At 39.0% G+C, this 25945-nt stretch overlaps 4 protein-coding genes across 5 annotated transcripts; 2 read left to right on the top strand and 2 right to left on the bottom strand.

Moving 5' to 3' along the window:
• Positions 1–3742: 3742 nt before the first annotated feature.
• tmem119a (transmembrane protein 119a) lies at positions 3743–4504 on the top strand (the record flags this gene model as incomplete). Its single annotated transcript, XM_079251892.1, has 1 exon — positions 3743–4504. One exon carries the CDS (start codon positions 3743–3745, stop codon positions 4502–4504), a length of 762 nt encoding a protein of 253 aa, XP_079108018.1.
• A 5534-nt stretch (positions 4505–10038) lies between these two features.
• iscua (iron-sulfur cluster assembly enzyme a) lies at positions 10039–12255 on the bottom strand. The gene is made up of 5 exons (XM_079251896.1): positions 12134–12255; positions 11846–11959; positions 11624–11734; positions 11447–11525; positions 10039–10622 (listed from the first exon to the last, which is right to left on the bottom strand). The coding sequence occupies exons 1-5, from the start codon at positions 12233–12235 to the stop codon at positions 10531–10533; spliced, it is 498 nt and encodes a 165-aa protein (XP_079108022.1). The 5' UTR covers positions 12236–12255; the 3' UTR covers positions 10039–10530.
• Positions 12256–12463: 208 nt separating this feature from the next.
• On the top strand, positions 12464–21336 carry sart3 (spliceosome associated factor 3, U4/U6 recycling protein; the record flags this gene model as incomplete). Of its 2 annotated transcripts, none has more annotated exons than XM_079251877.1 (19): positions 12464–12664; positions 13841–13967; positions 14043–14147; positions 14236–14420; positions 14656–14761; positions 15188–15312; positions 15423–15578; positions 15650–15788; positions 16017–16124; positions 16210–16287; positions 16366–16424; positions 16512–16621; positions 16721–16833; positions 17630–17706; positions 17795–17957; positions 18070–18509; positions 18711–18863; positions 19014–19198; positions 19295–21336. In XM_079251877.1, 19 exons carry the CDS (start codon positions 12467–12469, stop codon positions 19485–19487), a joined length of 2820 nt encoding a protein of 939 aa, XP_079108003.1. In that variant the 3' UTR covers positions 19488–21336. The 2 variants fall into 2 exon arrangements, with proteins under 2 accessions (XP_079108003.1, XP_079108002.1); XM_079251876.1 differs by having other exon boundaries at positions 12467–12664; positions 16017–16139.
• Positions 21337–21902: 566 nt separating this feature from the next.
• ficd (FIC domain protein adenylyltransferase) lies at positions 21903–23840 on the bottom strand (the record flags this gene model as incomplete). The annotated part of the gene is made up of 2 exons (XM_079251885.1): positions 21903–22984; positions 23567–23840. 2 exons carry the CDS (start codon positions 23838–23840, stop codon positions 21903–21905), a joined length of 1356 nt encoding a protein of 451 aa, XP_079108011.1.
• Positions 23841–25945: the final 2105 nt, after the last annotated feature.

The following is a 25945-nucleotide window of genomic DNA, read 5'->3' as shown; positions in this document are numbered from 1 at the left end:
CTCTATTTAAACTGTTCATATCCCATAGAGGGAGCAGAATTAAGGTTGTACAGACTGGATCAAATTGCATTGCAACACCTGTAGCCTTGTTGTTATATGAATTTAGTCTTTTTCCAAATAACTCCGCATATCATAATTGCCATCATCTTTCAGTAACCCAGCCCAAGTACAGCAACTAAAGCAGGGTCTCAAACTTTGGTCCTTGAGGGCTACTTTCAGGGAGGTTTTAGTAACTTCTCTGGTCCTCGAGGACCAGAGTTTGAGACCCTGCTCTAAAGGGTCATCAAAAACTTAATTTTGTTGTTTTGTTGTTCTTAGTTGTACATCTGTTTTGATGTATGAAAAACATGTAAATGCCAAATAAAGTTGCAAGTGAGAGCCATTTGAAGAGTTGTAATGGTAGATGGCAGGATCTTGACTCTGGCCAGCCACAATGTTGCATCATCGCACTATTTGAGACTGAATTAACAGGAAAATATTGCAAGCACCAACTGAATAAAAGTCTAGTATGTTCAAGAGAGAATGTGAAGATAAGCGGAGCACAAAAAACCATGAAGTTTAAATGTTAGTTGTGTTCATGGGTTTTTGGGATGAAAACGCTGCCTTGTAGAGTAAGGCTGTAATCAGCATGGGTTTAATTAGAGAGGACTCAGTGGGCAACAAAGACTCACCCCACCAGACCTAGAAATAACCATTTCTCCTAGAACATGGCACTGATGTTCCTAGTGCTGCATGTTTGCAGCTGTTCTCATTTAACTTGAGTCAAACCTTTAGCTGCACATCATAGACAATTTCACTTTTTAATGTTGATAAAAATCTGTTTCCAAAAGCAAGTGAGTAAGTTGATCATCCATCCATCTGACATGAAATTTCTTCAGGCTCCCTCGTTGTCACTTAACATGGCACGCTTCACCAGAATGTTGAACCATAAGACTGCTGAATAAACTTAGAAGGCTGAAGATGAGGATGGAGGAGGAGAAGATGAGATTAGGGGGCTGGGCATCAGTTTGCTGTGAGGAGGTTTTCCAGCGCTGAGTTAAAAGAAAAAAAAGTCAGTATAACTCCACTGGCAGAGCAAATGCTTGGGAACTGACGCTCTTCCTGTTGTTACTCTTTTTCTCCTTTTCTTCCTCCTGTAGCCATCTGGGCTGCATCTGATTTTCCAAAAGAATACATCGAGGAAAGACATACTGTGAGTATTTATGTTTGGTGTAAATTGGTATTATCAAAATAAATGAAGGTGGAGGCAAAGAAAAATGTTTTTGTCTGGTGATGATCCAGAAAAACTCTTAATTCTAATTTGTAGCAACAGAAAGTATATTGATCATCCCAGTATGCTTAAGTCTAATATATAATATGATTTGAGTGACATTTTTTCATGCATTCCATATAAATGTATTCAGATTACTAAACGGCATACTATTAGACAGTTTTGATCTTAAGAATTATTTGTCTTCATCTCATAAAATCTTGATCTCTGAATCTTTTTCTGTCCATTCATCCAACTGTTTCTCCCCTCAGTCATAACTGAACTGATTTAGTTTTTAACTAGTTTGTATTGGCAAAAAAAAAAAAAAAAAAAAAAGAATGGATGGATTCATTATGTGCATCAGGTGTTGGGGCTCTGTTCTTTTTTATTGTTTTTACGTCGTGTTTTTTTGCTTGTTTTTTAAAGTAACAGAATGTAGAAGTACAATGTGGTAAAATATTTTCCAACTTCAATTTAAAAGAAATCAAACTATTTGGAGTGGATTATTTCCCTCAGTGGAAGCGGTGGAATGCGGATGTTGCTGAGTTATTATGGACATTAATGTTACTCATTTGAAAAAACTTCATGTAATTTGACTTTATCGTAATAAACCGATGCAGTCTTGTGTTTGATTATCAAAGGTGAAACACAGCTGCCACACGACAAGTGGGAGTTTTGTCTAAAGCTGATGTAAAGTTCATTTTAGCTTGTTTTCATGTGCTATCATTTTACCCTTTTTAATTTATTGTAATATTTATTTATTTAATTTATTTTGTAATGGCAGTGTAATTATGGGGATTCCATCACATTGAAGGCCAGAATTTGTCCTTTTAAACTGTATAGCTGCATGCGAGTGTGATAAAACTAGATTCATATGATTCAGCAGAATGATAACACGGACGAAGTGACCTGATTTTCTGCATTACAAATAGTTCAACTAAGAATATGTTAAGACTGACAAAGCACCTCTTTTTGTCTCATGAAGGAAGGACTTTGAAGTCTAATACAAGATAAAACGGTGACATTATGTCTTTGAAATAAAATGACAAATACTTTATTAAGCCCAGAGGAAAATTGCAAACTTATGAGAAGTAATACTCCTGTCACTGAAAAGGTGATTTTTATCTTTTCTCTTTGACAATACAAAGTTATTTTTCAATCTGTGAATTACAAATCTAATCCAGAAAATTCAAAATCAGTTACATATAAAAACATTAATTGAGATGATCTAACCCCAAATTAAAAAGAGTGCATAATAATGACTTGTATATAAACACTTCTGTGTCAAATTAATCTAGATTAATAATTATTGGGTGCTATTTAGTCTTTAAAACTAATACATTCAGCGTGGAAGCATATGACTAATTTCCCAAATTACCAAATCATGAACTGTCATGAAATGGATTGTGAGGATGTAAAAATTCTGGATGTTTGTCATTCATAATGTAATGAGGGGTAATGGCAGCTCCATGGTGTAATACAGGACTGGAAATATAAATTTAGCTGTAATTACATAGATTTGTAGGGCAGTGTTGTCCTATAACTGTACATTTAAGGATGGAGACCCAACCCACCTTGCGGTCCAGCAGAATGCATACTGTATGATCGACCACACAAGGAGTGGAGGGTTCACACTGTGGAGTGTAAAGCGGAGCAGCAGCAGCTTCACTGTAGTATGGTTCTGATTAGAGGCTTGCCTTTACAGCTTCATGATGCATAATTACACAGAACACCAAGAGTTAAACAGTTCTGAAATCTAACAGATGCATTGGTTGCAATCTTCTTTAAGAAGACAAGATGTGTAACATTGGGTCAGAAAATTTACTCAGTTAGTTGTATAATGCAGATTCCTCTTAAAGGAGAACTATCTCCATCAGGTCTGTGCTGCTGTGGGCGGCTGCTGCCCAGTGTAAATATAGAGGCCACAGCCGCAGGTCTCCCACGCCTCTGTGCCCCTTGTGGAATATAGTTTCCTCCTGGCTTTGGTGTGGTGGATGGGTGGCCTCCCTCTACTTTACAAATTATAAGGCCTTCAGCTGCAAACTCGCTGTCTCCACCCCAAATAAGTAATGGCTACTGTGGTGTTTGCTAAAATAGATTTGATGCAAGACAGGGAGAGGCAGAAAACCAAGAAAAACCTGAATCTAGAGGAGCAATGGAGTCACATTTTAGTTTTCTTTGGATAAATATTTAGTTAGAACCAGGGGCTCAGCAAGATCGCTTGTGTGGCTCAAGCCAAAGGTAGCAGAAGTCTCCACCTAGCATCTCTGCAGCTGGAGCCCTCGGTAAATGTGATACCTTCAGATGCAGCATGTTTTCATTTTTTAAGTAAAGCTAATCAAAATGTCTCTTATTTCATATTTTAATCACTGTTTTAATGCAACAATTGAATAGTTCTTTAAGCTGTGATAAAGTTTTGCTAAGGTCATCCAGCTGCTTTGCTTTCTTAAATTACAACCTATTTTCATTACTGTTGCAGGTTTAACACCGAGGATGAAGTCGCACTTGGTTTTTCGTGTCACCTGTGTGACCCTGCTTTGGCTGTGCTGCAGCGTTCACTCCTCTCCGTTGTTCTACAACATATCGATGGACGGCAGCGGAGATGGAGCTGAGCTGGAGCTCCTTATCCCTGTATCTTTCTCCACTCGAGCACCTGTTCATATTACTGCAATTACTGAGCCTCTCCCCCCCACCAACACCATCACCAACACCATCACCACCACCATGATCCGCCTGAAGGACTATGTCCTCACCAGAGTGGTGGACTTCCTACAGGAGAATCTGCTCATCATCATCGTTGTGACCTCCCTTCTCATTGTTATGGTGTTCATAATCTGCTGTGCCACTGCTATGAGTCACAAACGCAAGCTGGAGGCTTACAAGCCCCCCCCTCATCAACCCAGGAAGTATACAGCCAATAAACCTGGAGGACGCAAGAATTCCAGTGATTTTCAGGAGAGGCCATTTGCTGTAGACCACGTCAAGAGGGTCCAGATTCAGGGCGCAACCTCCTCCCCTAAGCACCTGCGCATGCCCTCCAAGGCTCTGGTGGGAGAAAGGGGGCGAGACGTCAAGTCATCGCCCCGACAGGAGGTTAGAAAGGTCAGACATGCAGAGGAAGGGGAAAAGCGAAGAGAGGAATCTAAATTCAAAGAGCAAGTGAAGCACAGGGAGGAGGTGCAGCCAAGCTTCACTCCCAGCACCAGCTCCAGTCAGCCAGTCTGCACCTGCCATCTGAAAAAAGCCCACCACTAAGGTATCATCTGGGCAAAATGAGTCAAAATGTCACACACGGAGAAACGGTCAATTGAAGTCATTCCTGCTATTTAAGAGCATCCATGGTTAAAATAATGAAATCTAAACAAGAAAAAAGGGAGATGCAACAGATGATAGAAAGCAATCTTCAGTTGTGTTTAAGTCTACAATCAGAATCAGTTTTGGTGTTGCAAGGCCACAAAAATCAATTTATTCTCACAAAAAACTTATCATAGTAGGCAGGATCATTATCTAAATCAGCTTGTGAGAAGTGTAAGGAGTGCTGTATGCATTGTGAATAATTACAAAGGAAACTTTATGGATACACTTGGATGGGGAGGTGGTGACAATGGATGGTAGGTGCATGTGTCTATACACAGTACTGTACTGTACTGTACTGTACATACTATGTACAGGTTTGGTATAACAGTGACCGCGTGCTTCTCACAACTTCATTTTTCAAAATATTATCATTATTTGAATGTTTTTAAAAGGCTCTGTGACGCGTTAGTACAAGACTATCACTCACATGTTGTTTTTTGGTGGTTTATTGTCCATTGCCAAACATAACGTGTGCTACTGAGGCTGTATCACTTTACTGAGATCGTAGTTAAAAGATTAAAAACGTTAACATAAAATGATCATATTTAAAACAAAATATAACGGGCAGTGTGTAATTTTTGGCCCACAGATGTTTAACTCATCCAGCGGAAACTCCTCTCTGTGTCCTGCTGTACCTTTTTTCAAAGCAGCTATAACTGTATTATAACTGAATCAGCCCACTAACAGCAAAATATTTGGGGCTGTAAATAAAGCAAAGTGAAGTGCCAGTAAACATACTTGATAAGTCACTTTTTAAATATATTTTACTTTAATATTTACTGTTTTTTTCAGTGTTATTACTTAATTTTATTAGAACCTGGTTCCCGAAACTAGAAATTGGATTTTTTAAATTTTCAGCTTTTTCATTGTCTTTATCTACATATTTATTAGGCTGATGATTCTGATCTGCATTCAACTGACAGATCATTAACAGAAGATATAATGGTAAACAAATGTTGTGAATAAGGTTTTATGTGCTTTAATAAGTAATACATACAGAATTAATTCTGCCTTTTAATCTTAATGAAAGATTTAAATTTAGTCAAACTGAGTCAGAGACAGCGGGTTGGCAGGTTTAATCAAAATAAATCAAAGGTGCCTTATCAATCCAAAATGGTTTGATAAACCTGAAGGTTATATAACTCTTCAACTCAATATCCTGTTACTCAAGTTAATGACTCTTAACATCTTGGCTTAATGTAAGTGCTGTTTGCGTGTTTTATGCATTTTATTTTTTCCATTTTTATAAACACTCTTCTCTGTTAAACCTCAAACTGTTATCCTCAGATTTTTCTTCCTCTGTGATTAGTTCTGTTGTTTACAAAAAAAGACAGGTTTGTTTTGCTTATGTTTAATAAAAATCCTTCATAGAGATTTTTCTGTCATTACTGTGAACGCAGCAGGGAAGTGGCGGGAGTTGTGCCAAACTAAACCCAAATACAACCCTGAGGAAACCTAAAATTAGGAAAGGCGAGGAACTTCCAAAAATGAATGGAGGATGTTCTCTATGTGCATGTTATACTCATCTGAACATCTGTAATTTTGTGCAGTGTATGCTCAACAATCATGGCTGACTATTTTAAGGTAATTCCTAAAACATGAGATTTGTAATATCTTCTCTGTGATAAGACTTCAGCTCTCCTTTAATTCAATAACTCCTCCACAAAGCACCACTTCCTAAAGAAGCAGAACAGTGGAAGGTACTTAAGCCTGGAGATGATAAGAACCCCTTTGTCCTCGGTGGCAGCTCTACAAATTTCTTTGAATATTTCAACAGCGGTGAACCAGATACATACAGAACAAGACCTATTGTCTTATTAGCACAAATTTTACAGATGCTGATTTGTTCCAGTCAGGATTACAACAAACAATCAAATGACATTTAAACTACATTACCAGGACAAGCAATTAAAAACAGCACATTTACCAACGTACTGATTCATCATCTCACTCCTCTTCAGCCAAATCAACCTCAAATATGAGGCTGCATAATGACTTCATCTAATATTATCCATCTGTAATTCATTAAATGATGTCAAGATGAGCACATTTTTCTGAATAACAAGGAAAAAAAGTTTGATTTAAAAAAAATCCCGATGAAGTCAGTCTGTCAAAGATCAAACGTGACAAGACAACACACCAACTTCAACAGAAACATAGCAGCTGAAACGTGAGCTCTGACAGAGCCTCGGCCTCAGGTCAGATTCCCTGCTCTTTTGTTAGCAAGACACTAAATAGTTCTAGAAAATACTACCCCACTACTTTCACTCTTCCTAACAGGTGATGGGAAGACACTGCATTCCAGAAATGCTCTCTTTTGCAGGACCAATTGATCACAGCCTAATTTTTTCAACTTAAAAACAAAAGAAAAGAAAAACTTGACCTTTAGATGCTTCAGCTGAAAACACGCAGTAGATCCCCTTTCTCTTTAAAAACCAAAAATCTCTTTCTGCGAACTTTTGAATTTGTATATTTTTTTCTCTCTGCCACTGACAAACAATAGGGCCTCTCAATCATTGTGATTGGTGAAGAGGATCTAGAATAGGTAATACAGCACCTTAAGGTGAACATGAAACTTTGATGAGCATCAGCCTGGAATTCTGATCAGCAGTGGTTATCTTTAGAGAGACGGTGGATCATCTAAAAACCACAGGGTCTGTCCTACCCATCTCATCTGGAGAGCAGATGACACAGGAGGAGAAGAATGGTAAGTGTTAACTACAACTTATTAAAAGATTCGGATGTTGTTAATGATGACTTCATCAGTCGGCGGTGATGAGAAACATTTTATCTGCCATTCTGTTTAAAAAAAAAAGAAATTCTAATAGTTTTTAATAGTTTCATCAAACTTTTTGTTTGTTACTTTGGTCAAATAATCTGACATTTTTTCCATACATACATCATGACAAAATATCAGTGGCACTCACTGACAAGAGATGGTGTAAAATGGGTGCATTGGGCGTAATAATGTATTGAAACTGGGTGAATATTTAACTGAAATGGAGATGTGGTGACTGGATATACATGACTGTAATGACAGCAATAAATCCATGGATTTAAATCCTTTTTTTTTTGCAAACTATTTTGACTTGTAGCTTTTCATTTTTTTAGTATTGATTTTTGTTTTAAAAATGTATCGAGAGAAGTTTAAGGATCAGAATCACATTGTTCAATTCAGGAAAAGATCATAGCTTTGGTTAAAATGTAAATTTTTGTGAAATCAGGACATGTCTTTAAGACTGTAAGCTTCTTCTGGTAGAAAACCTTGAGGAAAAAGTTCTCCCTCTTTGTTTTTCTTCTGTTCATTCAACATCCAGCCTGTTAGGTGGAGAATACTTCAGCCTCAGTCCAGTGAGTTTTTATTTATATTTCAGGACTGCACCTAATAATGTTGTGAAATTGTGATTTGGGACTTGTAAATAATGCAGAAAAGATGTAGGTGGAGAATTTGACCATTTCCCTTTAATAAACTTGCAAAATGTGTTTAATTATCAACATAACGGTGGAATTAGCTATTTGCTTCTGGTAATTTAATCCTCTTAAAACAGTTTCTTTAATATATCAAGAAAATAAAAATATTTACTATTTATTGCAGGGGGTGGATTTTAAATATCCATCCTCTTAAAGTGATGGGATGGAGATCTTCTGACTAATATGTTACAATTTCCTGATAACAGGATTCGTGTTTTTTTTTTTGTTTGTTTTCTTTTGTTATTTATCCAAACACTACATACTATTTAGAAGTGTGTTGCAAAAATTTTTTAGACTTTTTCCCCTCTTCAAAGGGAGATTTCATCCCTCTTCTATGTTCTAAATAGATTTTTTACAAATGGAACATTGTTCTATTTTTGCAGAATCAAATAACCATTTATAACCATCAATAAAACCATTAATTGTGACTAATGATGACTCATCACTACTTTTAAGTTAGACATCCTCATTAAATCAAGTGAGTTGCCACGTTCTTTTCTGGCCCGGTTTCTCCTGGATGTGTCTAATGTGATTCTCTCTTATTCTTTGCAGTGAGTCATGCATTGGTGCAGATGTGATGTCTTCCTCGCTCTCTACATCTGTCTTCTAGCTTGCCTTGCAATGTCTCCCTGTCCCCCAGGCTGCTGCTGTTCTCATCCAGAATTTTTGGTTCTGTGCGAGTCTCTGGGTCTGAGGTCACTCCCTCGCTCTGTCCCTCTCAGCACCTCTGCTCTGTCTGTGGCCAGAAACCAGCTCTGCAATGTGGACCACCTGCTCTGGCACTTCTCCGGCCTGCAGGAACTCAGCCTCAGTCACAACCTGCTGGCACGAATCCCTCGTGGTCTGCCTCCAAACCTGAAGTCCCTGCTGCTGCAAGAAAACCGCATCACTTATGTCACCTCAGGGGCTTTGAGGCAACTGAGAAACCTAACCCGTCTAGATTTAGAGGATAACCACATCCGTGCCATCCAACCGGGGGCTCTGCTGAGTCTCAGTAGACTGCAGGTTCTGACACTGAAGGGGAACAAGTTGAAAACCCTCCCCCTGAACCTTCCTCCATCGCTGACACATTTGGACGTCTCTGCAAACTGTATCTCCTCGTTGGACCTGCCCTCACTGTCTGCTTTGATTAACCTGCAGATCCTGAAGATCAACAGCAATTGCCTGCGCTGGATCCCAGAGAACACCTTTGACAACCTGCCTCGTCTTAGATTTGTAGACCTCACAAACAACTTGTGGGTTTGTGAATGCAACATTTTGTATCTTTACCACTGGCTCCTGAGTGGCAGACTGAAGATGGCTATGGACCTGGTGTGTAAAGAGCCTGACCATCTCGCGCAACGTCTACTTCTGAACCTTTCAGTTTTGTCTATTTGTCCCCATGTCCTGAAGCCAAATGAAAGGACATACCAACTCAATCTGAACTCTACAGTAACCACTAAGCCAGTTGGTCAAATGTCATCTGAGAACAAGAATAATTTGGGAGATGGGTTGAAGAAAATATTAAAAGAAACTATCGTTTGCAGAGCTCAGAACATTCAAGATCTTCCCAAGACTCGTGTCTTGCATTACTCTTTAGAGACTCTCACCTATGAAGAGTGTTTATCCCTGAATAAAAATCAATCTGCCAACCCATCCCATTTAAAAAGTACCACTTCTCTCCCAGAAAGACAGGGATGCAGGGATAACATTACAACTATGCACCCTCAGAGTAACGTCACTTCTGCTGAGGGGACACAATCTTGGCTGTCAACAAACGGAAATAAACTCTCACCTACTGTAAACCCACATGTTTTCACCCAGAAATCTGCAGTGATCATCTCTCTGCTAGCTCTGTTGTGTGTACTAACAGCTCTCCTAATGCTGGCAGTGCTTCTTGTGCTGAAAAAGATACTTGTGCGTCAGCAGAGGGTGGCCCCCGCTGATGTTGGATCCAGTAGATGACAACAGCACACACTGAAAAGGGTCTGAATCATTTAATTCAATAAGCATACAGTTTTATAAAGGTTTCCAGAGTTTTTATACACAAACTTTAGTCGTTGACCTGTAGGTGGTTTATATATAATGAAGCCAAATAAAGCCTCGAAGCACCACCCCAAAAGAAAAAAAATATCAACTATTCCTCATGCTTTATCAAAGATCTCCTTTTTAATGTGTAAAGTCTAACTAGAAAGGAAATATGCTTGCCTCTCCTGTTAAAAATAAAGGATGAGTTATGTCCATTCACCTTGGACTCCTGCTTCAGTGTCAGCAATAATGTTGATGATCTGAACTTGAATGAATCCGGAAACATTAACATCTGGTACATGAGACCTGTGTAAAGTGTGTGACTTCCAGATCTCTCAAAAAGACAAGATTAAGATATAAAGTCATCTTTTACACATCACTGTGCTGCTGATAGACTTTTGTAACCAAGATATCAATCAAATATCCCATAACGGATTGTAAATACATCAGTTGCTGGCTTTGGCACGATCCTCCTCCTTGTCCTGTTGCTTCAGTCTATAGTCTGAAAGCGCTGCTTTAATGGCGTCTTCTGCAAGCACTGAGAGAAAACAAGTGAGAGGGTTATTAGACACACTATGAACATGAACATCATGAGTGCACCAGAAGTTGCAGACATCAGATTTTTTCCATCTCCCTCTGGAGGATGCATGATGGAATAGTCTCCCAATGAGATCAATCGGGTAAAAAAAAAACAAACAAACCCAAAATAAACAAAAAAAAAAAAAAACTCATGATCATTTAGTGGCCACTGGCTAGTTTTACAGAACATGGTTAAAATCTATAATCTGTGCCTGAACTAAATGTTTATGGTTTACTAATGAGAATTTTTTTTTTTTTGGTTATAGGAGGAGGAGAGTTGTATCTTCTAGTTCTGGACAGTTTGATACATTTCTATTGAGATTTTTGACTGATTCAGTAAACCAAACTAGATTAAAACACACTCCTAAAATCTGATAGAAAGTGGCCAGAAAAGATTACACCTGAGTGAACATATCAAGTTCTGTGGGCTAAACACAGTCGATAAAAAATTTTGTGGGGAAGTTAAGAAATGTTTTTACACCAACTTAGTGATGACATGCAATAGTGGGAGAAATACTCTGTGAATATGCAAAACTTGTAAACAATCTAGATCCATATAAATGAAAAAGCCATTAATTTGTGACCCTGCCCAACAGTTAATGGGATTTCTGGCCTGCTACTGTGGTATTAGAAGTAATACTTCCATAGTTATATCGAATTAACAGACGTTACTCTTGAAACTATTGTTTTGTTTCCTATAATTTATAACTTGTCATATACTTAAATATGGGGAAAATATGGGAAAAATCCAGCAAAATCGAGTAATATTCTGCGTGAACTTACTGGAGCAATGAAGCTTGACTGGAGGAAGGCAGAGTTCTTTGGCAATGTCTGTGTTCTTTATCTTCAGAGCTTCATCAATCTGCAGGATGAAAGAAAATTATTCACCTCCCCCACAAAAAGTAAACAAAATAATCAATCCAACAGTTGTTTATTTGACTGTGCTCAGACTTAACATACCGACTTTCCTTTGACCCACTCTGTTGCTAGAGAACTGGAGGCAATGGCAGATCCACAGCCAAATGTTTTGAATTTTGCATCCACTATTTTACCGTCTTCGTCAACTTGGATCTGGACACACCACACAGACGCACATTCTGTCAAATATCTGGATGTGTAAAGTTTTTTTTATTTTTTATTTTATTTTTTTACAGCTGTTTGTTAGCCAGCTTGCTAACTTACCTGAAGTTTCATTACATCACCACAGGCTGGTGCACCCACCAGTCCAGTCCCCACATTCTTCTTGTCCTTGTCCAGTGAACCCACATTCCTCGGGTTTTCATAATGGTCCACCACCTTTCAGATAGTTAAATGAATAAATTAATAAAAGAGATGCATGCTACAATGTATTAAGAGGTAAGCTACAAGAATAACACTACTGCTTCTGACAGAACACACAAACCTACAATGCTCGAAGATAACGGGGGTTAGTTGAAAGAACAGCTTGGAGACATTTTTGCAGTCAATTACCTTCTTGTGATATGAACAAAGCGCATTCAGCTCTGGTCTTGGCACTCTTCTGCTGAATAAAAACAGCAAGGACGCTGAGTTTCGTAAGGAAGCCATCGCCATGTTTCGACACCGACTGTGACCGGAAGTTACTGGGTGAGCATGCGCGAAGACAGCTACTTTTTGTTGACAAACAACAGAAACGTTTCGCATGGAAAGAGCCCCCACTATCGGTTAATATTATCCACTACAGCCTCAGAGTAAAACGAGTCAACGGTGTGGACGGAGTGGACCCGCCTCTCTCCGCACATTGTTGGCTTGTTAGGTTGTTACCAGGCAGACAGAATTTCCAACATGGCAGCGCAGAGTAACGCAGAGCAAACGCAGTTGCAGGATATGGAAGAAGAAGAAGCTGGGATGGAGGAGAGAGAGATGGAATCGGACGGAGACGAGGAGGAAGGCATGGGTGTAGAAAATTCAGATGACGACGATGAAGATTCGTCGGAGGATGAGAAAGAAAACGAAGCCGAAATCCAGCGGTTGGAGGAGCAAGTAATTATTCAGCAATCAGTCGTGCTAAGCCTGATTAACCACGTTAGCGGATAAGCTACTGGGAATGAATGGGAGCTAATACAGCGAGCTATAAGTCAGCTGGTTTTACACTGTTAGCTGATCAGTTCTGATTTTTTTTTCTCAGGAACTGTGTGCACAGTTGTGGTAGCGACTGTGATGCAAAACAGTTAAATAAGCGCTAATTTCACGACGTCATTCACACAGACATAGACATCGTGATTAGCTCTTGCTAAGTTGTGATGCTAACGGCTTGTTTGGCGTCACGCGCCTTTTTACTATAAGCGATCTAATGGCGTCACAGCTTTAAGTAATGTCAGATGGTACACGTGGGGAATAAAGTTGTATATTAGTTTTATTTGCGCTTGTGTGATAATTATATAAATGCTTAATGATATGTCACAGTAGAGTCTACTGTGTTGGTAACATACACAACTTGACAGTAACGCTGTTTTAGTTACCTGGTCAGTAGCTTGGTTAGTAATGGTACACATGCCTACAACTGAAGCACTCCACACAAACAGCACTGCAGGACTGAACTATTTGGAAATTAAAATGTATAATAAAGATGTATTGAAATTGTAATTACTTAACTGTCATATGTATAATTTGTAATATAGATATGACGACAGGCACGTCGGGTAATTTATTTATTATATGACGGCCCTGACTTGTCTGCGTGCATGTATGTTTACCTTAAATTACTGTCTGATGTTCAGAGCTTTCAATTGTTGTTTAACCTTTAACATTAAGGAATATGGAAAAGAAGATCTATTGGAAGGATGTTGTTAGTGGATCCTCTTAATATAGTTTAATAGCAATGTGTTTAATTGAAAATGGTGATTTAAAAAAATGACAGCGAATGTTATATGTGCATTTTCTTGAAGATGAAGGCGTCTCTCATAAATCTAAGCAGAATAACATACAAGTTCCTTAAAGGAGATGAAAGGAAAGCGTGAGGAAGGAGGCTTGCTGAAGGGGCTTTAAGCAAAGATGCACAGATGTATTTTTAGTAGAAATGTTGACATTTGATGTCTTATAGGTTGTTTTTGAATGAAGCAAGCAACAGATATGTGGTTAATGATTAGAAAATCAGTTCATTCAAATATATTCATTTGTATTGTCCAACCTGTGACTTTTGTAATTCTGTGTTTTTAGCTGTCGATCAATGCTTTCGACTACAACTGCCACGTGGATCTTATCAAACTGCTAAAGCAGGAGGGAGAACTTTTCCGTTTGCGAAAGGCAAGACAGAAGATGAGTGAACTTTTCCCTCTCACTGAAGGTTGGTTCATGTTAACACAGTTGTGGGGTAAGCAGCTCTTATTTATTTGCAAATGAAATATAAAAAATCTTGCAGAGATCTGGCTGGACTGGCTTAAGGATGAGATCCGTCTGACAGAAGAAGAGTCAAACCGGGAGAAAGTATATGAGCTATTTGAGAGAGCGATAAAAGACTACATCTGTAAGTGCATCATCCCACTGCTTGCTCCTTTAAACTCATCTTCGGTTATCACACTGTCTAAACTTTAATTCTGTCTCTTTTTAATCAGGTCCAGATATCTGGCTTGAATACGCCCAGTACTCGATTGGTGGCATGGGCTCACCAGGTGGGATAGACAAGGTGAGAGCTGTCTTTGAGAGAGCAGTAACAGCTGTGGGACTTCACATGACCAAGGGACAGACACTGTGGGAGGCATACAGAGAGTTTGAGAATGCTATTCTGTCCACAGTGCAGGTTTGTGGTTTCTGTCATTCTGATTTTATTGTACCTTTGTTTATTAGTCCCATGCAGAATAAATATTTATGTTGATAGAACCTTTTGAAAGTAATTGACTTGCCAAATTAAAACAATACTATTGCAGCGCCATGGATTGTTTCAGACAGTTTTATTCCATTTTAATACTTGTTCACTTCATGCTTTTGAGTAAAATTTCTTTCAGCACCATTTTCTCTGCTGCTTGTTCTCTCAGCCTCCCCCTGGCAGAATTCCCAGTCGCGAGGAGCAGGAGCTGCTACACGCTCAGCTCGAGCGAATCCATACACTGTTTCGCCGCCAGCTGGCAGTCCCCTTAATGGGTAAGCATGGTGACTTCTTTTTTCCACATAGATTTGTTTAAAAATGGGACAGGTTCCTTTTGACAGACCCACCTGAAAACTCACAAATGACACAACTTAAGGGAAAAAAAGGGTTATGGTTATAATAATGATAAATAAGAAAATGTAGCAACTTGAGAGAAAGTGGGAGGCTGGTGATGTGGGTTCTGAAATGCCATGTCTGACTATGCTTTAAGGTAGCCAGATGGCCCACTAGTGTGCTGTCTTATGCGTGTTTTAAAAGCTCTGCTGAATAGGTGCTCCTTCCTTGTTATTTCATAAATATGGGTCCGGTTAATAAATTCTTGCCCTTTTCAATGCTACTTTGATGATGTTATATGTAAAAATGGTGGGGAAGAAGTCAGGTTCTTTGTTCAGTCTGTGATTATTGAACTCTGCTGTTTGTAGAGATGGAAACCACATATGCAGAGTATGAAGAGTGGGCTGAACATGGAGTTCCAGAAACAGTCGTACAACTGTACAAAAAGGCTTTGCAGCAGATGGAGAAGTGCAAACCTTTTGAAGAAGCACTGGTAACTGTCTTAAATTCAGAAAATCTAAGTCTTTAAGCCTCTTCAATGACTCTTAATGATATTCACAGTTAAGCAATACGTCATGTCTGCTTGCCCTTATCTTGCCCCAGCTGGTAGCAGAACCTCCTAAACTGGCAGAATATCAGGCCCTCATCGACTTTGAGCTAAAGGAGGGCGACCCAGCACGGGTCCAGATAACGTTTGAGCGGGCTTTAGCGGAGAACTGCCTGGTTCCAGACATGTGGGCAAAATACACCACATATCTTGTGAGTATCAATCAGTGTGGAGCATAATGTTGTCTTTCCAGTCAGTAAGAAATATTTCCTCGGCTCTGCAGGACCGTCAGCTGAAAATCAAACACTTGGTCCTGTCCACTCATGAGCGTGCTGTCCGGAACTGTCCCTGGACCATGAGTCTGTGGAAGAACTACCTGCTGGCTCTGGAGAGACATGGAGATGAGCATCATACTGTCTCAGGTAACAGCTAGAGGACAACTTTTATTTATTTACTTTTACTTTAATTTATTTATTTATTTTTACAAATACTTCTAAAGTAGATCAATGTGTGGCAGTAGGATATATGACATACTGAAGAATATCAACCCTTACTAATTCTCATTAGCTTTGTCTTGTGGACATGTCCTTGCCCTTTTATTCACATATTTGATCATGTTTGATATTTTTTTTATCCCTGTGCGGTGACAGATGTTTTTGAGAAGGCGCTGAATGCTGGCTTCATTCAAGCGACTGATTACGTGGAAATTTGGCAGGCATACCTCGACTACCTGAGGAGGCGTGTAGATTTCAGTAAAGGTGAAATGAGCGCAGGTCAGGTTTTTTTTTCTTTTTTTTTTTTTTTTTTAATGACAATTTAAAAAAAAATCTTTTTTCTGTTCAGAATCAAGCAAAGAGCTAGAAGAACTACGAGGAGCCTTTTCTCGATCTCTGGACTACATGAAACAAGACGTTGAAGAAAGTAGGGGGGCTTTCTGTTGACTTTTTTGTTTGAGGGTCGAGGTTTGGTTTTCATATTCATTGTCTTGTTAAACTGCAGGGTTTGGTGAAAGTGGAGATCCTTCTTGTGTCATCATGCAGATTTGGGCAAGGATAGAGGTAAGCCAGTTTATCATGATGACTATTTGCAAACACCAGGGGAGTGTTGTTGAATGAGCATTAGATATATTGTTGTTTACCATCCAGGCTCTCCACTGCAAGAACATGCAAAAAGCAAGAGAGCTGTGGGATAATATCATGACCAAAGGGAACGCCAAATACGCCAACATGTGGTTGGAATACTACAACCTTGAAAGGTCTGTCTGTCCATCTCTGTGGGTTACAACATTCGTAATGAAGTGCCTATGAGGCTAATCTAAATGCATTGTCCTGTCTTTTTATTTATTTATTAATAGATCTTATGGAGATCCTGCTCACTGCCGAAAGGCTCTCCACAGAGCGGTGCAGTGCACTTCAGACTACCCAGAACACGTCTGCGAAGTCTTGCTCACCTTTGAGAGGGTAGAAGGTAATATCAAAAAATTTCAAGCGGAAATAGAATTAAAAATGTAATTTCTTGGTTGTGTGTAATAGAATTCCTCCCCCTCCTTTTTTTTTTTTCCCCGCTTTTTAAAATTGCCAACCCCCTAGTTAGCCTAGCCAAGAATCAGTTAATTAATGATTAAAATGAATGAAGAATAGTGGCTGATAATAGTAGATTTATCCATCATATTGACATAGCTACTACAAAATGAACTTAGTAATGAAATTTGAAAGACGGATTAAGTTAAACCATCTTGCTTAAATTAGACTAAAACAGAAATAAATCACATTTTCAGTAAAAATGTCTATTCTGTGATTGCCCTTTAACACAACGTATTAAACAAATCAACAATTTACAGTCTGTCAGTTTAAATAAGTTGTAAGCAGTTATCCCAGTGTCGTCAGTGGACGTCGATCATACTGGTTTTACATTGTGATGATGTGTGTGGTCTGTGTTTTGTATCGTTTCTGGTAAAAGCTGCTCTGATGTTAATAATTGTTTAAAGTTTATCAGTCTAGAAAGTCTGCTCATAATTAATACAACTGCTAATGTGTCACTGATGGACTACATCTTAATCCTGCCATTGTTCGAGTCTTTTCCTCAAAGTACTTTGGTGGTTTTATTGCATGCAACTGGAATAGGCTCCACCTGGTGGTGCAACGTGGTACAACAGAATATCATCATTATTGTCCAGCAGCTGTACAGCTTCCGTCTTCTGCCTTCACATATTTATAATTATCCTCATTAACATTTTATCTTTAACTTCTCTGCCCTCATGCAGGCTCATTGGAGGATTGGGATGCAGCAGTGCAGAAGACAGAGACACGGCTAAACAGGATTAATGAACAGCGAACAAAGGTGGGAGGATACATCAGCACAGTACTGGGCAGGTTTATCATTTTGGTTACATTTGGCTAATTGTTACTTTGCTCTTCCCATCTGTTAGGCAGCTGAGAAGGAGGCCAACCTAGCTCGCCAAGAGGAGGAGAAAGTTGAGCGGCGGCGGAAAGCCAAGGTGGAAAAGAAGACTCAGAAGAAGGGAACTCGAGCTGGAGAGAAGAGGAAAGCTGCACAAGATAATTGTCCTGATGATTGGACTGAAGATTTTGGTAAAGAAAAAAAAAATCTTGAGAAAGAACTTGTCATATTTGGGCAAAATTTATGTGCAGTTTCTAACCCCTGCCCCTTACCTTTTTTTCTTTTTTTTGGGTTTATTTTAAGCTCCTAAAAGACACAAAGGACATGTTGACAACACCACAGATGAGCATATGGAGACTGAGACTGGATTCTTTGGGAGGAACACTTCTCCTGGACGTAGGCCTGCTACTTCTGGCACCAAAAAAGCAGTGGTCGCTGCCCAGAGGCAGAATGATGACAAGCCAGAGCTTCGGGATGACAGCACCAGCGTGTTTATCAGCAATCTGATGTACACCCTGGAAGAGCCAGAGGCAAAGCTAAGGACACTGTTTGAGACCTGCGGTCCTATCAAAGAGATTCGCCCAATCTTCAGCAACAAAGGAACCTTCAGAGGTTACTGCTATGTGCAGTTTGAATCTCCAGTATCGGTCTCGGAGGCCCTGAAGTTGGACAGACAGGAGGTGGAGGGCAGGCCCATGTTTGTGTCGCCTTGTGTGGACAAAAACAAAAATCCTGAATTTAAGGTGAGTAGATAATTGGTCTACAGGTTTAAAGTTGTTTTTCCCCCTAATTATTTTCTTGCAATTGGTTTCTTCAAGAGATTTTAAAAAGTGGTAAAATTTCAAGCGGCTCATAAACAGGAAGCTTAAATTCCTGTTGTGTTACGCAACAACCTACAAAGTGGACGTCACTCTAGTGATATCCTTACACTGATGTGTTTTCAGGTATTCAAATATAATACAGCATTGGAGAAACATAAAATCTTCATCTCTGGGTTGCCATTCTCATGCACTAAAGAGCAGCTGAAGGAAATCTGCAATGCTCATGGCACTGTCAAAGACATTCGTCTCGTCACATATCGCTCAGGAAAACCCAAGGTGAGGCATTAGGAGGGCACATGTCCAGATATTTGGTTTAAACTAGTCCTAAAAAAGCTCATTTAAACCACTTTGATCCTTCAGCAAATTAGCAAAGTCATGAAACTGTCTGTTACTCAGACATAACCCTCTTGCTGTGTGGCTTTGCAGGGTCTGGCATATGTTGAGTTTGCAGATGAAATCCAAGCCTCTCAGGCAGTCATGAAAATGGATAGCATGGATGTGGAAGGTAACAAAATCTCTGTTGCTATAAGCAACCCTCCTCGTAGAAGCCAAATGGATAAGCCTGGTTTCAGCAGGCCAATGACGGACGTGCCTCGCCAAGTCTATGGCTCGTAAGTTTACCCAAACGCCTGTGCTCAGATTCTGGTAGGCAGTTGTTTTAACACAACAAGAGATTCATGAAAATGTAATCTCAAAAAATGTTTCAGGAGAGGAAGAGGGCGCACCCAACTCTCCTTACTCCCTCGTTCTTTGCACCGTCAGACAACGCCCACAGGCAAGGTGGAGAACGGGACGGCAGCTGAGCGAGAGCAGGTGACGGGCAGCGCCGCGGAGAACGTAGCCGGAGAGCCAAGACCTTTGTCAAATTCAGACTTTGCCAGGATGCTTCTCAACAAGTGAAAGGAGACGAGCAGAAATACGACAGCCTTCACACTGAAAGCCATTTTGTGTCTTTAAAAAGAAAAAAATTGTTGGTGTTGGTGATTATTCTGTAATTTGTTACCTGATTGTCCCTTTAATGTCAGTCACTTCCTCATCATCTGCTCTGCGAAACTGCCTTAATCCCTGCGCACCTGACTCGCATCATGAACTCCTCACGGCCGAGATTTTTCCCGTGTGACAGATTGTTTTGGTCGATTATGTTTGAAGGTGTTTGTCAGGATATTTTATATAAAAGTGTATAATATTTGTGTGTAAATATATTGTATCTAAAGTTGTTAGCCTTCTGTTCCCAGTTCCCTATTTTGGTTGTGAATTGTTAAAGGAATCTGACAGAATATTGGAGGTTTTTTTTTCCTTTTCGTTTTCAAAGTAGCCTAACTTGTGAATGGAATTTAAAAAAAAAAAAAAGCTATATGCAAACATTCAGATATGGTGTAATATAGTTGGTGTGTACATAAAGTGGATGTGATACAGTGATAAGATGTTTTAAGGACTTAGGACTTTTGTTGTATAACTTATTTAGAGGACTGAGGACACCGCTAACAAAACTAGTTGTGATTTTGCTTTTTTTTTTTTTTTGGAAAATCTCATACGGTTACTTAATTAGTTTTATTTAGCAGCAACTCTAAATCATCATCTGATATTAATCTAAGTATTTGATAACTGGCTTTTCCATAGTTGTATTACAATACAATACTTGTCACACTGCTGATGCTCTGGTTTATAGTATTTAAAGTATTGTTCTGTCCTACTAATTTTTTACTTGCATAATTTTCATTAATACATCGGTTCTGGAGCAAAACAGGCATCATTCTGCTAGGCTCTCAATCTCAGTATGATTTATGTGTTGTGGCCTAAGGACACTTCAGGCTATGTAGGATGCTACTGATCCTGTAGAAGCATGTGTTTTAGTGGCTAGACATAATTCCTGGCTGGTGTGTCTGTGTTTTTGTTTAGTGCTCTATAAAGTCCAACAAACTTGTTTTCATCATTACATCTGAGCCAAGAGGTGAAGCACATCTCCAGTGTCTGTGATTGGAAAATTTTTAAGTTTAATCTTATAACCTGAACAGTTAATTGGGATAATAGTCTTCAGATAAATTGATAGGACACAGTTGGTAAATGCAAACCTTCACAAGCTCAATAAAATACAAGTGTAATGCATAAATTTAAAGAAAACATACTTTTTAGAAGTGAGTCTAAACCATTTTTTTTTGGCATTTAGACCTGATTTCCTTCATGTCATTCTTCTTCTGAAAAAAAAACAAAACGAATGATCTTTTTAGTAAAGCTAAAGAAAAAAAAAGCTGCTGTTGTCATCTGTATATATGTAGGTCTGTTCTCTTTGAAACCAGAGAAAAGTATCTATGCAGTTTTTTCCATGTTTTCCTGTGTGAGGAGATGAAGAGTCATCCAGTCATCTGTCTGTAAATAACATTCAGATATAAAACATTCAAATATGTCACCATAGTTTATAATAAATCCAAATTCAGATTTTCAGAAAAGATGGTATATATATATATATATAAATATATATATATATATATTTCTCTCACCGCAGTGCCCTAACGTTAAAGAGTTCTAAAAATTTTCAGTCTCTAGAAGTTATCAATTTTATGTCCAGTGCAAAGTACTATAATCTGCAGTGCTGTTTTGTATCATTTCTATGGTCGATGTTTTTAAATTTGGAATATAGGTAAACGATAAAAATCTTTTTTTTTTAAAAAAATATTAGTATGTAATTAGCTGTTTTTAATGTCTCCTTTTCTACCTTTGTGATTTTGGTTTCTCAGAAATGAACCCCCTTTCCCCCTCTTTGGGTCTTGATTGAATAAAATTCTGTATTCATAGCTGAGCCCAGTTTATTGTTCAGCTTTGTTCATTGTCAACAATAAAACTGTAAAATGTGATGAAAGGTATAACTTTTTATTTGAAAAATTTAAAAATAAATACATGAAAGTGCTTTACAGTGTTAGCAGACATCTTTTTCGCAAACAAATGTTCATATGAGACTCAACCAGAGGAAATCATTTGGATGTCTGGTGGCAACAGGAAGCAACAATTTCTCTGCCAGCAGTATTTACATTGTTCTCTGATATAAATAATACTCCTTTGGAAAATGGTCACAAAGTAAACAGCAAATATTTATTTTCATTGTAGAAGCAAATTATTTTCATGAAGATTTAAAAAAAAAACAAAACAGCAGTTTAGCATCTTCCAACAGTTCAAATGAATTCAGCACAGGCACGTGGGAGAATTAGGTTGAAAATGGCCAAATAATGATGTAGCTGAATGGAAATGGAAATATATTAAGAAACAAACTTATTCCTTATGCTAGAGCCTCATGCTCTCTTTAAACTGTCCATCTCCAGCTCAGTTATGGACTGGGATGGTCTGTTTGCAGTTGGGGCAGGCCTGGTCTTTGCTGGATCCTGGCAATCCCACAGTGTGTTCTGTTGTGGAAATCAACAATGTGTCCAGCGTTATCTCCGTACATTTGGCTATAAAACGAATAAAGGGTCGAACGTCACCCTCATTGGCTGTGTCTAGAGCTGTGTAATATTCAGCCCTTTGCTCTTTACGAATAGTAATCGGTGGGTAACTTGCTTGCATGAGAACAAGGTTCATGAGCAGTCGTGATGTGCGTCCATTGCCATCAACAAAAGGGTGAATATATACGAGTTTGTAGTGGGCGAGGGCTGCATACTCCACAGGGTGCAATTGCAGGGCTTCATCTGAGTTGAGCCACTGAACCAGCTCCTGCATGTGTCTCTGCAGATCTTGAGGGTGGGGTGGGATGTGGTGGCCCACAAACACCTGACCGGTGCGCAACCTCCCACCCTCCACAGGGTCCACATAGCCAAGCACCCGCCTGTGAATCTCCAGTATGTCACTAACAGTGATGGCACCTGATCTGGACAATAATGTGGTGTTAATATACTTCATGGCTGCATCTACACCGATAGCTTCGTTCTGCTCCTGAAGGCTCTTTCCAGGGACTGCATAACGTGTCTCAATGATGTGGCGAATCTCAGACAGTGTGAGTGTGTTGCCCTCAATGGCCACAGTGTGGTAGATGTGGTGGTAGTAGGTTTCCTCCATCACCCGACGGAGTGCAGAGTTACCTTTAGGAATGGACATAAGCCTTCGCACTTTACTATCAATGATGCTGAAGTAACGCTGGTCAATCTCCTCCACCAAAGGAAGAGTTCGATCTCGGCTGACCAGAGCTCTCTCATTACAGGGCGAGATGGCCAATGCCTTTGTGTAGAGGTGGTCTGCCTGAACAACATCTTTCTCCTCCTCCAAAATGGTTCCCAGCTCCGTCAGAGCATCCACAAATTCTGGGTTCATACTAAGGGCATGTACCAGCAGCTTGTGAGCCTTTTCCCTCTTCCCAATTTTCTTCATCTCCACAGCCTGCTGCAGTGCTGCTTTGGCCTCTAGTTCCATCTCTGCAATCAGAACAGGATGAACAGTGTCAACAATACAAAAGGTATCATAAAAATCATACAAAAAGGCATCTGCAAAAACTAATAAGTTAAATATTATAAAGAAATTATGTTCGATATTAGTTATTTTGCACAAACTGGTATTTAAGAGCAACTGTATACATGATCAGAAAATTAATCTTAGTTATTAAAGAATAAGACTAAAGCTTATAGAGTTGTACCTTGTTCTTACTCTAGATATTGATTATTGGTTAGATTTAGGATAAAAAAGATTCATTTGAAAAAATCTTTGGATCAAAACGTTAAAAAGGTTTGAACACTAATACTGTCAGAAAAGTGAAGTCTTCTTACATCTCCCGTCAGATCAGCTGACTACCAGGACAGCAAGTTGTGGATTTTGGGAACTTTTATTCAAGTGACTTAAATAACTCTAAAGTTACTATTAAGACCCCATACAGTCGCCGCTATGCCCCTGTTGTCCTTATCTTAGTGTTCACTGGCCACGTCTCTTTATAGATGTACGACTTGTCTGACATATGGCAGTGAGTTAAACAGCGGGATCAGGACACCAAGTGCTGACTGTACCTTTGCTGGGCTTGGACCTCTGAGGCAGTAGATCCAGGGCAGTGAAAGGGACAGTCAGGCTTGTAGACTGCACAGCTGGACTCGGAACCGAATTCCCCCATAGCTGGCAGCGGAGCTGTGAGATGCCCTTCAGGGAGGAACAGCACTGGTTCTTCACCCCGACCAGGGGCATCAGAACGACCACCAGAGAGCCGAGTGCAACGCACAGCAGTGGACCCCAACCTCCGAGGACGCGGCGACCACTGGTGAAACGCCACACCGTCACAGCAGCCATGATAATCCCAAGTTAAATCCTCCATCATGTGGTGAAGTAGTCTTGATCTATTTCCACCCCGGCCTGGAGAGCTGAAGGGTGGCTGACAGAAAGGAAATCGCGGTAACCATGACGATAAGAAGTTGGTAAAACTGTCGTCGAAATCCTGCCCAGTTACCGTGAACCTTTACAGCCCGCGTGGTAGCTGGCTATACAGTGTTTAACTCCTCTCTGTTAGCTGAAGCTCTAAAAAACAAACTACATTAAAGAGCGAGCGAATTTTCTCTGTGTCGGCACAACTGTGTACAAAACACACATCATCGACTTCCTCTTGCTTTACAGATTAATGTTGTTAAACGTTATTGGTCACCCACCAGATAAAGAGCAACTCTGATTGGTTGACTGTACAGCAAAACACGTAGTAGTTCGTAGCTGTCACTGATTGGGTGTGATGTGGCACATTGGACCCTCAGTTTGGTCTGTCAGGTAATGTTTACGCAATATAACAATGTAACGATGGCAGATGGGTAAAACAAACAAACAAACAAATAAAGAAATAAATGGTTAAATAAATCGCTTTAAATGTGTTTCAACAGTTCTAAACTTGGTTTTAATTTTTAAAATAGTTTCTCTTCATGTTTGTAGTTGTACATAACCTTCTGTGTTCTGAACAATCATTTGTATGTTTTTCAACATGAAAACAGTCTGTTACTATAAGTTCTTAAAAAGTTGGCATTTAGAGGACTCCAAATTTCCACACAGTTGTCAGCGAGTATGGAACAACAGTGGGTCTGCTCTGCACCATTTACCGCTGGGTGAACAGGGTGTCCTTATGGTTTGACATACTCATAGAATTAATGACCTTTGGTTAATGTGCATGCCCCGAAAGGGACCCATCAGTTCAGCATACCTACAACTATTCATCACAGGGTAACCACCCAGTAGGGGAGGGTAAAACTGCAAATTTTTGTACTGATTCAAAACCGAGCAAATACAGAACAAGTGTTGCCAGTTCCAATAATTTTTGCTTTAAATGTAACAGTCATTTAACTACTTTTCATTTGATTATTAATTCTGATTATTCTGATTTTATCAAATAAAACTTTTTTGAAGTTGAATTGTTAGAAATAGGTCTGTCATTCAAATTTTTGTGAGACAGAGATACCTGCAAAATATTAATTTTAAGTTTTTTTTGTTTGTAAACAATGTGACTTTTTTCCTTTTGTCACTTTTTAAAAAAATTTTAAAATTTTTTTTTAAATTTTTAAAAAAAAAGAAAAATAAAGGCATCAATCTTATCTTTGTTGGGTTAGGTTTAGGGTGATGACTTGGGATAGGGTTAAATGTTGATGTGTAGTTTAAAAGTTCAGTAGATAACTTTGCATTAACATGATTCCTAAAGCAACTTTTATAAGTTTTAAGTGGTCAAGTAATGCACAGCAGTGTGCCCCAAATGCCCTATCCTTCTATCTATCTATCTATCTATCTATCTATCTATCTATCTATCTATCTATCTATCTATCTATCTATCTATCTATCTATCTATCTATCTATCTATCTATCTATCTATCTGTCTGTCTGTCTGTCTATCTATCTATCTATCTGTCTGTCTGTCTGTCTGTCTGTCTGTCTATCTATCTATCTATAGAGAAATTAATTGTCAGATGGCGACATTGTGCCACACTGGAACTGGAATCTACACATCCAGTTACTACTACTACTACTACTACTACTACTACTACTACTACTACTACTACTACTACTACTACTACTACTACTACTACTATACTCTACGAATACCAGTAGATACTCCAGTTGCTGAAATCAGAATATCTTTTACATATTTCAGATAAACAAATAGGCATATGGAGGAGTGCAGGTGGACACAAGCTTACACTTCTAATCATAAATGAATTTCTTTTTGTTCATAATATGAACCAACCAATAATCTGTAGTACAGGAAATGGAAATGTTAGAAAAGACACATAAAACAGCTTTTTAAAAAAACGTTTAAAATTACAATAGATAATACAGTTTTATGAGCTATTGCACAATGTTTTAATTGCACTAATGCTCTTTTTATGTGATTAAAACTCATAGCGATAGTATTTACTGCACATGCAGAT

Source organism: Telmatherina bonti (assembly GCF_933228915.1).
Source record: "Telmatherina bonti genome assembly, chromosome: 13".
Lineage (NCBI taxonomy): Eukaryota > Metazoa > Chordata > Actinopteri > Atheriniformes > Telmatherinidae > Telmatherina > Telmatherina bonti.
This window is presented reverse-complemented; position numbering and strand designations above follow the sequence as displayed.

Coding starts and splice junctions, on each gene's coding strand:
- iscua (XM_079251896.1), bottom strand. CDS start 12,235: ATGGCGATGGCTTCCTTACGAAACTCAGCGTCCTTGCTGTTTTTATTC. Junction 11,735..11,845: donor GTGATGTAATGAAACTTCAG/GTAAGTTAGCAA, acceptor TGGTGTGTCCAG/ATCCAAGTTGACGAAGACGG. Junction 10,623..11,446: donor AGTCAAGCTTCATTGCTCCA/GTAAGTTCACGC, acceptor GTTTTCTCTCAG/TGCTTGCAGAAGACGCCATT.